Here is a 14,631-nt window from a genome sequence, read left to right as displayed (position 1 = left end):
CACTACACAGGCTTTAGGCGTGTGTGTGCACAAATTAGGCGCAGTATGACACCACAAAAAATCAATCCACCATAACTGGTCCCATTGTGTGGATAGTTGTGGAGACAACTGTGCCTGTGCCTGTGTGTTTTATGAAGCATTTATTATTAAATGAATGCTTGATATGAGAAACTTAAATTAGGAACTATATTATTTTGTGAAATATATAAAACTTTTCTCTACCTTCAGATGTGAAATGAGGCCCTCACACTGAAACATACTTTTCGATGATTCACAACAAAGCAAAGGCTTTCAGAGATACACTTGTGCACGTTTGGCTCTGACAGTCTTTGCGTTGTCTTTGCGAGTTCTTTTCTTGGCTTCTAGTGGTTTTAGCCCTTCCCTAAATAAGGGTGCCGACACAATCTCTGCCATCTCAGCAAACTGCGACCAAAAATGCATAACCAAGAACAAGTTACAACAAAGTTTTATTCAAAAAACTTTATTTTGTATAGTGTTTCTGTACAGAGGATGGTACTGACATGAATGAATGAATTAGGGTGGTCATTACAGAAAGGATTAATGATGTCTTATGACAGTAATTTATAAAAGTTATTGTAAGGTACTATTACTGTATACCCAGGTAAAGTAAACTAATTTAGAAATCAAAACATCATAAACAAGTGTGTCAGAAAACAGATCCCACCAGGGGCATTAGAAAATAATAAAAAGTTTAAACACGGTACAAAAATCAAAACCACTTTAGGGACATCAAATATTGCACAAAAGAGCTGCTACAGCAGTGTTTGATGGGAAAATATGCATTAGAAAAATGAATCAATCATATTTTAAAGAATGTTTAAATTTGACCCAACAATGATGTGATGTTAGAGCGCATTAATAACAGTGTCTGGGTCCCTTGTGGCGTTTCTCGGTAGCAGACAGATTTGGTCCCTTGTGAGTTCCTTACTTCCTGTTGCCATCCATTTTTCACATGATCGGGAAACTCGCCAGGCTGGCAATGCCACAGGCATTGTTACGGTTACGAGCCATCAGGACATAGCCCTTCTTTCCCCACTCCTCACCCCAACTTCAAGAGTAGGAAAACAGATGAGTTAGTAGGCGACTATTGTTGATTTGATTCTATTAAGAACCAGCAAAATCTCACCTGTTCTTTACAATCCAGTACTTTTTGCCTTTTGGTGTGGCTCCGTAACCAACAGCGAGCACTGCATGGTTGACATCAACTTTTTCACAGTTGGGATCATAGTACACACCTACAGAAATCAGTTTTTAGAGAGAGAGTACAACAGTACAACATCATGACTGAGATAACCTATAGGATAACGCACATAAACACAATTTAAACACAATACATTGATATATGTAGAAAAGTAAAACAACAGTTGCTGTAGAGTTGTTAGTACCGCTTTTGTAGTACAGGAAGGTGGACTGCATGGCATCTATGCCCACTGACACAGGTCCCGCCTTTGCCACAGCAGCAGCCAGTGCCCTCTCATTACCCTGAGGAATCTCTTTATATCCCTTACAGTCAGCTGCCTTTCCTGACACGTTGTAGGCACACTGCTGATCCTGCAGGGGGCAGTAGCGAGAGTGAACAATTCTTTCTTTCTTTAGGACTGGACATTTGCCAATGTAAACATAAAGCTGACTTTTATCATTACCATTCCAACGTAAGGATAGCTCTCCTCTGAATCAATGCCGTTGTTGTCTCTGACATATTTGAATGCGTTTGTCATATATCCTCCACCACAGCCATCATTTTCAGTCACACAGTCCACCAGGTTCTGAGGACTAAGGTCCATTAGTTTGCCTTTGGTCTTCTTCAGCTGACCTTCCAAAGCTCCTACAGAGCTAAAGGCCCAACAGGAGCCACATGAACCCTGAAGATGCAAGAAAAAAATACATGTCTTTATTTCACCGCTAGATGGCGCCCGAGTACATATATTGAAGGTAATCGTTACATTAAACCAATATAGGGTTAATATATGGTAGAACATTTTTTTTATAAAATCTTAAACTATGTCTGGTTTGCTCACTTGATTCTTGACAGATGTGACATAGCCCAGTTTACGGTAGTCAATGGATTTGGGCAACCTCTCCACGGTGTCATCAGGCACATATGTGTTTGTGGGGTCCCGGTACATGGGCATTTGCAGTCCCATTACTTTCTCCGCCACTTCCTCTAGTGTCTGTTGAGAGATAAACGTTGGGGAAGTCTTGACTGTTACCCAAAATATATAAACATGCCACTATACAGGTTTATTGTTCATGCTGTCACATGTGTAGCCTGCAAACAGGTTTGTCAAGCAAATATAAAGTCAAAAAAACATAATGCGTAGTTGTGATTTCTGACACCTGCACACGTTTTAAACTGGTCAAACAGCTACAGTTTTTTCTGAAACTCATTATGAACTTTTTCTGTTTTTTAAAGTTGAGCATTTTAAAGCATTCAGATATTAGCAGGTTGAGTTTTAGTACTAACCATATCTCCAAAGTGATTCATGCCCAGATTATAGCTATGAATTCCCAGTTCATATTCTTTGTTATGTGCTTCGATAAATAGCATGTTTTTCTCCCAAATGGATTGACGGATAGACTCTTCATCCTGTCACACACAAACACACACACACACACACACACACACACACACACACACACACACACACACACACACACACACACACATAGTGAGTAATACTGAATGAGGAATGGGATAACTGTAAAGCATACAGTCACATACCCAAGACAGTGCAGTAATTCTGACTGTTTTGGCCGGTGGTCACGCACATTAAACCTTAAGGGCGATCAGAGGTTGAAAGTCCATTAGGCATTAATGGCACAAACAAGGGGCTATCAATACTCATGCTCTGATATAACATAACAAAATGATAAAGAAAGCATTTTTCTCTCATTTTGAATTGGGTTCTGCATGTGAAACACTGCCCATTAGAAAGGGAACCAGTTAATGCACCGAAATGCCAATCAAAATTGTCAGAATAAATAAATAATAAGATCAGATTTTTTCTTTTCAGCAAGAGGCTGGTACAAGAGTTTCACCAATAAGGATCAAAGCATTTACATTTACCAAGGCCTATAAAAACAAAATGGACTTTGTAGGCTGTTAACTTACCAGACCATTGTACTCTCTCCTGTATGTGATTTTCCAGCTCTCCCATGCTTCATCCAATGAAACATCACTCAGAGTGTGAGCTACACCACACAACACCATCACCACCAGCAGAGGTATGCCACCAAATTTATACATTATGCCCTGAAAAACAGACATGCCCCCAGAGGTTTTATACTATACGCCATATAACCACCAGTGGTCGTGCAACATAGTTTTTACTGCAACCCACGCGCAAACGAATAAGTAGCCTATTTTTCAGAGAGACGGAAGAAAGTTTCTCTCCTAGGCTATATTAAAAATATATCATTTTTATACTGTTTAACTTTTTAAGTTTTGTTTACGTTAAACAGAAAGCGAAAGTGATGGCACAGACGACTAAATTTAAAACAATAATCATAGTTTGTTTCATGTCTTAAGAGCGTTGAAATAAAACATTACATCCTGCTACAATGCACATTGATTATAAGCAACACGAACTATTTTGGAAAATAAATCCTATTTTTTTATCTCTGCTTTTTTCTTTCGTCCTTGCTCTAGGACGACGAGGTATGAGGTTACCTGGGTTTGATGGTTTCTAAAAGTTCTGTTGCAAGGGTCCAGATCCAGGTTTGAAACTTCTTCGGATGACGATCCGTTTTATGTGTCCGTTTTAAGGAAGTTCCTCCTAAAAGAAAAAAAAAACGGGAAGAAACGATGCGCATATGGGATTGCTTAAACTCCGAGTGATGATGTCAGGTGTCAGGTTACAACATAATGCATTCTATTTATAATGCAGAATAGCCTATTCTCTCTTATCTGAACTACTGTATGTTATTATCTATATTAGGCCTGACTATAATTTATAACTTGATTTTAGATATTATAACTCTGAAAAGTAAAAGAAAAATAAATGCAGGTTTTATTTTTTATACACAACAACTCGTCGCCTTGAAATCAAAAGGTCATATCTGCATTCTAAGCAGTTTTGAGATACAAGGTTTCAAAGTTTTTGCATTCCATTTGGCTCTGTAGTTAAAACCTTCTAAAAAGATGCCAAAAATGTACACAAGTAAAGAAAAAAATTCAGAGAATAAGAACATGTGAACAACTAAATTTTGTCAAAAAATGACAGATAGTAATTCAAAGGCTACAAAAGACAACTTTCAAAACAAAACAAAAAAAACTTTCCCACTACCTCCAATTTAATGAATCTCTAGGCTGGTTAGTCTGCAATTTCTTTAAAATATGTAGGCTGCATGTAAATCAATACATGAAGTATTATGTATTTTGTTCATTTTCTCTTTATAGGCATTAGAGTCTATGACATTCAGTAAGTAATTTTCCAGTCAGCTCACAATGTATTCAAGTCACGCTTTAAATTGTTGATATAGTAAGTTGGTCACGTTGGTTTTTAGCTAGTCGTAAATTATGCTGATTTGAATAACAGATGGTAAACCAGAGTTTTTTCAGATCAGTAAAAAGTTTTCTTTACACTTTTACACCAAAGCAAACACAAAGCTTTGTATCCTGCAAACATGAGATACTGTCACGAGATGTCTTATCACCTTTTAGTCACAGACTAAACTACAAGTCATTAGATTAAACCTATAGATTTCGCTTGCTGGGAAGAAAATCTTACTTTTTGAGCTGAACATCAGACTCTGTTGGCCTAGTTCATTTTTCATAAAATCTTCCCCTTATTAGTCAACAACTTAAGTTCCATGTGTAATGTATTAGTGTATTGTATGAGGTCTGTAGCATATGCATGCAGTCAGCACTTAAAGGATATAAATGTAGGCCTATGTTAAGAAAAGTCCCCTAGCGTTAGTTGTTCATGCTATGTGCAGATTACTCACAAACATACAAGCATGTCTATAAATATCATAAGCTAAAAGCAGCACAAACAGCTGATATGATGACAAAAGCATGCAGACTATATTTTTTGAGCATATTCACATATTCCGCTTTCAGATTAATCAATCAAATCAAGCCATTAGTTTTAGATTAGTTTAATTTGTGCACTTTGTGAGATACTCATTTGTATATCGTTCAGTTATCCACCAATTATCACCACCAGTGCTAAATAAACACTAAACTACACTAAACACCATAACCACATAAATGATTCTGTAGTGTAGCAGAACAGTTGCGTTGCTTTCTGTCACGACTCTGCTTTATCTTGTCATGGATTTCTTGGTCTGGAGGCAGAGTCGTGGCAAAGCCTTATGTTTTATGTGAGAAAGCCATGTGTTGTTTCTGTTTTTTACTTCTCATGTGTTTTCTCGTGTCTTGTCATTGGCCCCCGCCCCTCTCGTTTCCTGTATTGCTTCCCTGCCGTGTCTTATGTTTCTCACCTGCCCCTCGTTATCTTCCTTTGTTTGTCACCCTTTAAAAAGCCCTCATGTTTCATTGTACTGTGTTTGGTGATTGTATGTACTGGTATCGTTCTTAGTCTCGTGTATGTCCCGAGTTTTGGTGTGTACCGTGAGTTCCGTGTTCCTTGTATTATTCGTGTGCTCCCCTTACCTAGTTGCTTATTTGATTAGCCTGCCTTGACATTGTGTCGTGTTTGTTTTGTTGATTTCTTGCCCCATCGAGGGAAGTGTTTCGTTCTAGTTTTGCATTTCAGTTTGTTCTCATTTTGACACCCCCTTGTGGGTATTTCCTTTGTGTTCATTGTTTAAATAAAGTTTTTGTTTAACCCCTTAATTCCCTGCTGCCTGCAATTGGGTTCTTCTCCGCACAGCCCTCCGTGATTCGTGACAGCTTTCTGGCATTAATTTGTTATCTTAACACATTAACCTGTAAAACCTGCAAGGTATAGGATTGACGAAGTTTCATTAAGCATTTCTAATAATACACAATAGCTTTTTTATGCTTTGGTAAAACTTTGAACTTTTTAGTGGCTCGCAGGCTTTAGTGCCTGGCAGTCTTTTTAATCATTTCATCCAGCGTCCATATCCTTAATGGAATAGAAATAATACAGACAATATACAGATACTTAAATATCTGCAATATCTGTCAGTAACACAATAATAATGTATGACCTATATTTTAAATGACTCAACATTTACTCAACCCCCCCTTACTCAGTCCTGTTAGATTCCAGCTCAACATCTGTTTCCTGTAACTTTACATACCAGTCTAACCACACTGGAGAAACCCAGAATCCTTTGCTACATTCACATGTTTTGATCTCATGACTATCACGAGACTTTTGATTCAAAGTTTTTTTCCTCACAATGTAGTGTTCAGGAGAATCACAGACCCATGTATCAAACTTACCTTTTGATAAACACAATATGGCTTATCAGTTACCAGTCAAAGGTTTATACACACTACTCATTTTAAACATGACTATTTTATACATTTTAAAATAAAATTAAACTCATTAAAATATGAAATAATATAAATAGATTTATGCAGATTGGTCCTGAGAGTCGTGCAATGCATTTGGATAAGGATTGCTTAATAGTTTTAATGAATAATATCGATTATACTGCAGAAAACACAAATGCTACAGCAGAGAGACTCATTCATAAATCCCAGCACAGGCTTGCTGTGTTCCCTGTGCCATCACCATTTGTGAACAGATGTCCTCATGCTGGGGATTAAAGATCATACAAAGGGGCTGGCAGACTATATATTGCTGTATGTGACAAACAGTCTTTGAAGAGTAAGAGGACATTTACGATTTTAAAACTGTGCCATCTGCCACGTGCACAGGGATCTGAGGGTTTGTGAGGGTACATTTTGACCAACACAAATCAGTGTGCAGCGTGTTTCACTATAAGTCAAGATCACTACAACATTTGATGGGCAGGCCCAGGATGATTGTTTTTTATGGATACACAGAAAAACAGAGTAATGTTCTGCTGGCAATGATGTCGAAGATTTGTCTTCATGCAACAAGAGATATAAACATAATTTTACAATCCTTTAACAGCAAACAGCATTATGATTTTGTTTACAACGCAGAAGAAAAACTAAAGCAAATAATCCTAAATCCTGGCTGAACACCAATACAGCTCTGCTGAGTTAATCTTAAAAGGCATAAAATACACAGAATGAGAAATAAGTCATTAATAAATAAATAAATTATATTGATGAATGAGCCAGCCTTTTCTGATCTAAGCAACGGGTAATTGTAAGCAATAGTGGGATTATGTTTGTTACTATATTTACTGTAACATGTTAGATACTTCATGTGATCTAAATCATTTAACGGGATAGTTAACACAAATATGAAAATGCAGTCATCATTTACTCCTTCTCTTGTCATTCCAAACCTGTATGACTTTCTAGCTTCTGCAGAACACAAAAGAAGATATTTTGAAGAACGGTGGTAACCAAATAACATTGGTGGCCAACTGGCCATTGACTTCCATTGTATGGACACAAAACCACCGAGAAATGTCTCAAAACATCTTCGTTTGTGTTTCACAGGGAAAAGAGTCATATACAGGTTTTGACAGGTGGGCAAAGAAATTATGTCCATTTTTTCCCCCCATTTTTAAATGATCCCTTTAAGGTCTATAAATTGCACAAATCAAAGAATGGGGTGATAATGTAGATTACAATATATCCTGATTGATTTACTTTACTTTTTTTTAGAAAAATACTATTCAGAAAATGTGTTATAATACAGGGCTTTGTTTCCCAAAAGCATCGTAACCTTAAATTAATCTTAGAACCATTGTCTTCAATCAATGTATGGCTTACGATACTTTTTTGGAAACGCAGCCCAGTTAACATGATAAGCTTCACGCAGTCGTTGAATAAGCAACAGCACTGTTTATCTAAAACAAAAGTTCTTGAGTAAATTCTTGCAGTTTAAATGAAAGATGTCAATACGCAAGTAGCCTACCACTCACAGTAAATTAGACCCAATAACATAAGAAGACAAAGGGTTTGGGAAAATCACTTTCATGAAGTTTAAAGAACTTGTCACTAAATGAGGATAAATGTGAATGTTTCCTTTATTAGAAACTTTGCGCTCAATTCCTTACTCCATTTGAAATGTTTTCCCTCTAGTGGCCAGATTTAATTAAATTCCTACAGGCAGAGGGTGTCACTGTTCTCCCAAATCACCAATGTATGCCACTTCAATGCACATAATCTCTCTTTTCACTTAACATTCACTTACTCCATCCCTACATCCATGCATTGTAATATAAGTAGGAATCTATTACTGTGTGTAAATACATCTTCTGTACTCATAAGTAAACAGCCAACTGCTTGTGAACAAATGTTTACAGTGTTAATGCTAGGAACAGTCTGATTAATTGCTGTTGTGTGATGTCAGTTGTAAAGCCAAGAATCATAAACAAAATGTCAGAGCTCCAGATTCATGAAAAAATGTTTGCTATACAATCTGTTTGAACAAGAGATGCGTTGACTCTAGTTATATAAAGTTGTTTCTCTACAGATGGTGAACTCATGTGAAGTTCATGTGTTATAACATAAAGGTGAGTGGCCACAATTCCTAACATCTAGGCTATTATAAAACCAAGCTAGTTTAGTTCAGTGATTCCCCAGAGAATCCAGACTCTGGTGGACAGCGTGGAGGTTTCTTGCCTTTCCTGCATCTCTAGGAGTAAAAATGTAAAAATGATTTTCAAAACCAACATTCCAAGTTTTTCCTTTTCCACAAAATATAATCAGTCCGGGGTTTTTGAACTTAAAAAAACAGTCACATCATTAAGGTAATCTTTTTGTATCACAGACAGACCTAATTAAACAGGTGCTTTATGATAGCCTATGTTTTGTAGCACCTACAAACCACTCGTCTCACTATAAGTCAACCATCTGCTGTTTTTCCTAAATCTGCAGATTTGACCAAAGCCTCGCAAATATCTATCATGTGCCCTCACGCCACACTGAGGTGTTGTACTGGACAAACTGCAGCTGCGCTTCTGCTGAATGGGACAGTAAACAACGATGCGCTCTATTAAAAGCTTGCGTCTAACTCGCATCGGAAAGGACATGTGCATCTGAAAGTTAGACGAGTGCCCGAGGACAGCCAACCTAAATTAAGACTGCAATTATCCTACTAGACCCTGGAGGAATGTGTCGTAGACAGAAGGAATTAACGATGGAGCAAAACGATTAAAACATTCGGGTCTTGTCTCAAGACAGGCACGTCGTTTTACTCAGCACCGCGTTTTAGGACGTGTGCATAAGGGAGGAATTTCCAATCGAGATGGACAAAGATTTGGAGTGCTGTGGCATCGCTGGCTTACGGAGATTTTAAGGGAAGAAAAGCGGGTGAGTTCCTCTTTTCGTTGCCGTTATACTTACACAAGTTACTCATCGTGGCGTTTAGATTTCACACTCGTGTCTAAAGTCCAATATTTGACTGTGACGTCAATTTTTTGTTTAAACCTACATTTTGTTTTTACCTCAACAACTGGCATAAAAGTGTGCGACGCGTATATATTTCAATGCTTATTTAAACGAGCCCTTTCCTTTTCTCGCTGTCTTTCGTTATCGGCGCTTTAAATGATCGATTCATGTGTAAGATCTACAATTTAACATTATGTCAAATTAACCGGATAAGGATCAAAAAGTCCTGGTATCATAACTTAATTTCCTTTGTTTGCTTAAGACCGTCTTTTAAGTGGAAGTCATTAATCTGCGCAAGGTCTCCTAATGAAGATTCAAAGAGAGTCCTGCCCCGCAAGTGATGTGCGGCATAGCACATTCTCCTCGCGCTGGGGCCGGTCCAGATGAGCACTTTAATCAGAAGGGTTGTGGTGATGCACAACACGGCTCGATTTATCACAGGTTGATGGGGCGGATCGGTAAAAGCACTTACTTGATCACTGGGTGTGTAGTGCATGGTCACTCTATCAACATTCTCATCGTGCTCTCATATGTGTCTTGTGATTTATGAGTCATATAGTGTCATTTTTAGCAGGGCTTTACAATCACTGAACACGGTGCAAATACCCTGGTGTGATAAGTTTCGCCTTTTTATAAATTGGTCTGAGATGGGACTAAAAAGGATTTGTTACCCTCGTAAGTCTGCCTCACGCTGTGAGCAACATCCTGGTTCTTTGTGTAATCCTCCTGCCCTAAAACAGAACTATTTAGGACTGCCTAGATGCTAAACTATCCAGGGCACCATATGACCCCGCTAATGGGTGTCCTGTAATACAGCACACAGCCTGGGTGTCACTGGTGATGATTTCCCCAAAGATCAGGCCCATCATTTAAAAGCAAGAGACAGACAGCACTGCTCGTGCAAGAATGTTTCATTCAGCGGGATCTCTGACCCTGGATAGAGGGCAATCTGTCTGGGCTAACCTCAATTGATGGATTACAATTCATATTCAGTCCAATAGACATGGGTGTAGAGGGTTGTGTGCGTTTGATAGATGGGCTTAAAGCTTAATGTTCACGTTTGATACGTCTCCACAAACACACTAAACGGTCGATGGATCATTTGACTCACAGCTGATTTATACAATTCCAGTACACATTACTGTACTTGTCTAGTAGTTTGACTGCTAGAATACAGAACTAACAAAACCAAGATCATAGGTTTGGAGATCAAATGTATGCAAATGCATAGGTGTACATTCCCATCACTGGAGTCTGAAAAGGCTTTTTGATTAACTCAATTCCGCCCTCATGTCTATCAAATGTCTGATACGATGTAAATGCAAATAGTCAGTGTTCATAGCCCATTGTCCATGTACCTGCAAGACCTCAAAGTAACAATGAACTTGAGCCCATGTAATGACCCAATTACATTAATGCATTCAGTTTAGCCTGCGGTAACCACACTTCTCTGTCCTTGAAAAGTCACTGTTGAAGTCAGATCAAAGATTAAAACTCTTAAAACTCTTACCTACTGATATGTTATACAGTATGCATATATATAGGCCTACGTGTCTGAATATATATCATACATGAATCTTCCTTTTCCCCCTTTTTGCATCTCATTCTCTGCAGTGCGTACAGTACACAATGTACATGCAGCGACAAAAGTGACAAGCACAAAGCAGAATTATCATAATCTGTCCTTCAGACTGTTGTGATCTAAACCCTGATGTGACCTCTCTCAGCTGCTCCACATAATCACGAGAAACAGAGGCATAAACAATTACAGTTTTTCTGTTTATGCAAAATATACACACAAATCCAAAGTATATACAAATAGACATAAACAATATACATAATCAGCTACAGTACACAAAGAGGAACACTATTTATTATTCAGAAAACACCTGCTACTGACAAACTTGTAAATCTGTGGAATGAATTGAAAAGGATAGTTCACCCAAAAATGAAAATGTGTCCATGATTTACTCACCCTAATGTCATTTCAAACTTTGGATGATTTTCTTCTGTGGAACACAAAAGAAGATATTTTGAGAAATGTCACAGTGGTTTTGTGGAAGTCAATGGGGACCAATGCTGGTTGGTTAACAACATTCTTAAAAATATCTTCTTTTGTTTTCTGCAGAAGATAGAAGGTAATGCCGGTTTGTAACGGCACGAGGGTGTTTAAATGATAAAATAATTTTTAAAGGGGTCATATGGCGCAAATACGTGTTTTTCTGTGTCTTTGGCGTGTTATCAGTTGCCCACGCATGTATTAGACACGTAAAATTGCTAAAATTAAAGTGTCAGAACAGAAGATGCATTCTTAAAAGCGAATGCTCACCCAGACCTGCCTGAAACGCCTCGTGTAACCACACCCCCACAAATCTACGTCAGTTCCTGGTATGATTTGACTAAGACCGCCCAAACGTATACGCAAGTAAGGTGGGCGTACCTGTCAGTACAATTGCTTTGGAACGTATTCGACCAATCACTGCGCACTGATTAACTGGCCAATCACAGCAGACCTTGCTTTTCAGAGCCATGAGCTTTGTTAATAATCTGCGCGTTTCAGAGAGGCGGATCAAAGAGGAGATACAAATATGCACAGTGTGTGGAAAATACATCATTTTTGAACCTTAAATCGTGTATACACACTGCATTACATCTAAAACAAACTATTATATTCATTTTAGCCGTGTCATATGACCCCTTTAAGTGAACTGTCCCTTTAAAAGTGCCAAATGGAATTAAGAGTACTACAATTAACTTACTGTAAACATATTTTTTTTGCACAACAGTGCTTATCCATTTTTGTACAGCCATTCATTTCTTCCATAGGGATTCCGATTTTTACTGCGGGTTCTGCAGATTCCACAGGGCCATACTTATAACCTAAAACTGAAAGTTTCTGTTTATGCCATATAAATATTCAAAAGAAGAAAGCTCATTTTTACCACATATTAAAAATGCAAAAATGTTATCTCTCTTTCTCTACCACAAGGGAACACACAACTACACAAAAACAAAGCAAAAAAAATACACATTTACACAACCCACCACACACTGTATTGCAGCCTGGAGTGTACACTGATGTTTACAATACAAACTGCTCTGGTAATCTTGTTTGTTACAACCCTCCAGCCACCCCTGTCAGACGGAGTCTCTTTATCTTCCTCTCCCAGTCATTTAGACAACAGCAGCTAAATCGGTCACACTTCAACATGGGTTAAGACTATAAATGCAGGTATTATATGCTACACATGCAGGCACACAGCAGATGTATTTGCACTCTGTCCTTACGGCCTGCTGCAAAGACAAATTAGAAAAGAAAAAGGAGAAACGTCTGTTCTTTGCTCGGCATAAACTGTTGTAAATTCACTGTGGACTTCAAGTAAAACAGAATTAAGCTGAGCATCTGTTCTTTGCGATGCAAGTGTGCACTTATTTTTTCTTATTAATTTCTCTCTGACATTCTCTCAATCGCTTGCTTTTTATTGTTCTGTTCCCTTGGCAAGCCCGAAGGAAACAGATACCCCATGTCTTACAGATCCGCCATCTTTCCCTTTGCTAAACAACACCTGTTTTGGAAAGCTTTTGATACTCATTCACATGGTTGCATTCTGTGATGGGGTGGAAGCAGAGCTGAGGCCAAGAGCCATAAACCGCCTTTCCTCACTCTGTTGCAACTGTTGTCGTGAAGAATTAATCCGAAGAATTCTAATTGGGGATTGGAGAGCAACTCTGTGTTGTCACCCCGATAGGACAAGAATAGCACAGAGGAGAAAATCCCAGACAGGTGGGCACATTCCCTGTCCGCACGCAGAAGTCAAAGGTCAGGTTAACTATGCAGGTCAGAGATGTCACCGAAGGGGAGCTGAAACTTTAAACACTGTTAGTGTAAGAAAAGCAATAAAGGATAAAAATAAAATCTGTGGTGAGTTAACAGGCTTTTGTGTGAAATATCCTGTAGCCTAAAGCTAAAGATTAATACACATATTCCAAAAGCTCTATGTATCTGCAGGGCATGTCCCTCCTATGACCTTTACACACTAGAATACATAAAGTTAAAGCTCAATCATTTTTTTCACTGTTATAAACTCATCTCAGGGTGAAGTCAAGTGTAAATTGGAGTCAATCTACAGAGGCTTTAAGTGTTGCGGTTTACTGATGCAGTCAGGGCAACAGCGGCATTGTGTCTGTGAAGCAGAGAAAGGGCTTCAGCTCTGGCAGAGGTCCATGTTATTTACTGTAACCAGGGGCGCAAAAATGGGGTATGCAGTATATGCGGTGCATAGGGGCGCCGCACAAGTGGGGGCGCCATTGTGCCAAAATATTATTTAACATTTTTTTAAATAAAACGTTATAAAAAATATAACGAAAAAGTCATTATCTAAAACGTTTTAGTTTCACTTTTGTCTAGCATTTTAAACGAGTTCAATAAATATATAATTTATTTAATCAAGTTATTATGTCAACCAATCACTCTTTCACAGTCAAATGACCAAATGGATCGAGCAAAGAAACTTCCCAAAGCGCAGAACAGAACATGAAAANAATCATAAACAAAATGTCAGAGCTCCAGATTCATGAAAAAATGTTTGCTATACAATCTGTTTGAACAAGAGATGCGTTGACTCTAGTTATATAAAGTTGTTTCTCTACAGATGGTGAACTCATGTGAAGTTCATGTGTTATAACATAAAGGTGAGTGGCCACAATTCCTAACATCTAGGCTATTATAAAACCAAGCTAGTTTAGTTCAGTGATTCCCCAGAGAATCCAGACTCTGGTGGACAGCGTGGAGGTTTCTTGCCTTTCCTGCATCTCTAGGAGTAAAAATGTAAAAATGATTTTCAAAACCAACATTCCAAGTTTTTCCTTTTCCACAAAATATAATCAGTCCGGGGTTTTTGAACTTAAAAAAACAGTCACATCATTAAGGTAATCTTTTTGTATCACAGACAGACCTAATTAAACAGGTGCTTTATGATAGCCTATGTTTTGTAGCACCTACAAACCACTCGTCTCACTATAAGTCAACCATCTGCTGTTTTTCCTAAATCTGCAGATTTGACCAAAGCCTCGCAAATATCTATCATGTGCCCTCACGCCACACTGAGGTGTTGTACTGGACAAACTGCAGCTGCGCTTCTGCTGAATGGGACAGTAAACAACGATGCGCTCTA

At 38.3% G+C, this 14,631-nt stretch overlaps 1 protein-coding gene across 2 annotated transcripts; it reads right to left on the bottom strand.

Moving 5' to 3' along the window:
- Positions 1-470: 470 nt before the first annotated feature.
- Positions 471-3,845, bottom strand: ctsk (cathepsin K). Of its 2 annotated transcripts, XM_057340669.1 has the most exons (8): positions 3,692-3,843; positions 3,134-3,274; positions 2,486-2,608; positions 2,040-2,192; positions 1,665-1,883; positions 1,407-1,572; positions 1,148-1,256; positions 471-1,069 (listed from the first exon to the last, which is right to left on the bottom strand). In XM_057340669.1, exons 2-8 carry the CDS (start codon positions 3,266-3,268, stop codon positions 970-972), a joined length of 1,005 nt encoding a protein of 334 aa, XP_057196652.1. In that variant the 5' UTR covers positions 3,269-3,274; positions 3,692-3,843; the 3' UTR covers positions 471-969. The 2 variants fall into 2 exon arrangements, with proteins under 2 accessions (XP_057196652.1, XP_057196653.1); XM_057340670.1 differs by lacking the exon at positions 2,486-2,608 and having other exon boundaries at positions 3,692-3,845.
- Positions 3,846-14,631: the final 10,786 nt, after the last annotated feature.

This window comes from Triplophysa rosa, linkage group LG8, assembly GCF_024868665.1.
Source record: "Triplophysa rosa linkage group LG8, Trosa_1v2, whole genome shotgun sequence".
Lineage (NCBI taxonomy): Eukaryota > Metazoa > Chordata > Actinopteri > Cypriniformes > Nemacheilidae > Triplophysa > Triplophysa rosa.
This window is presented reverse-complemented; position numbering and strand designations above follow the sequence as displayed.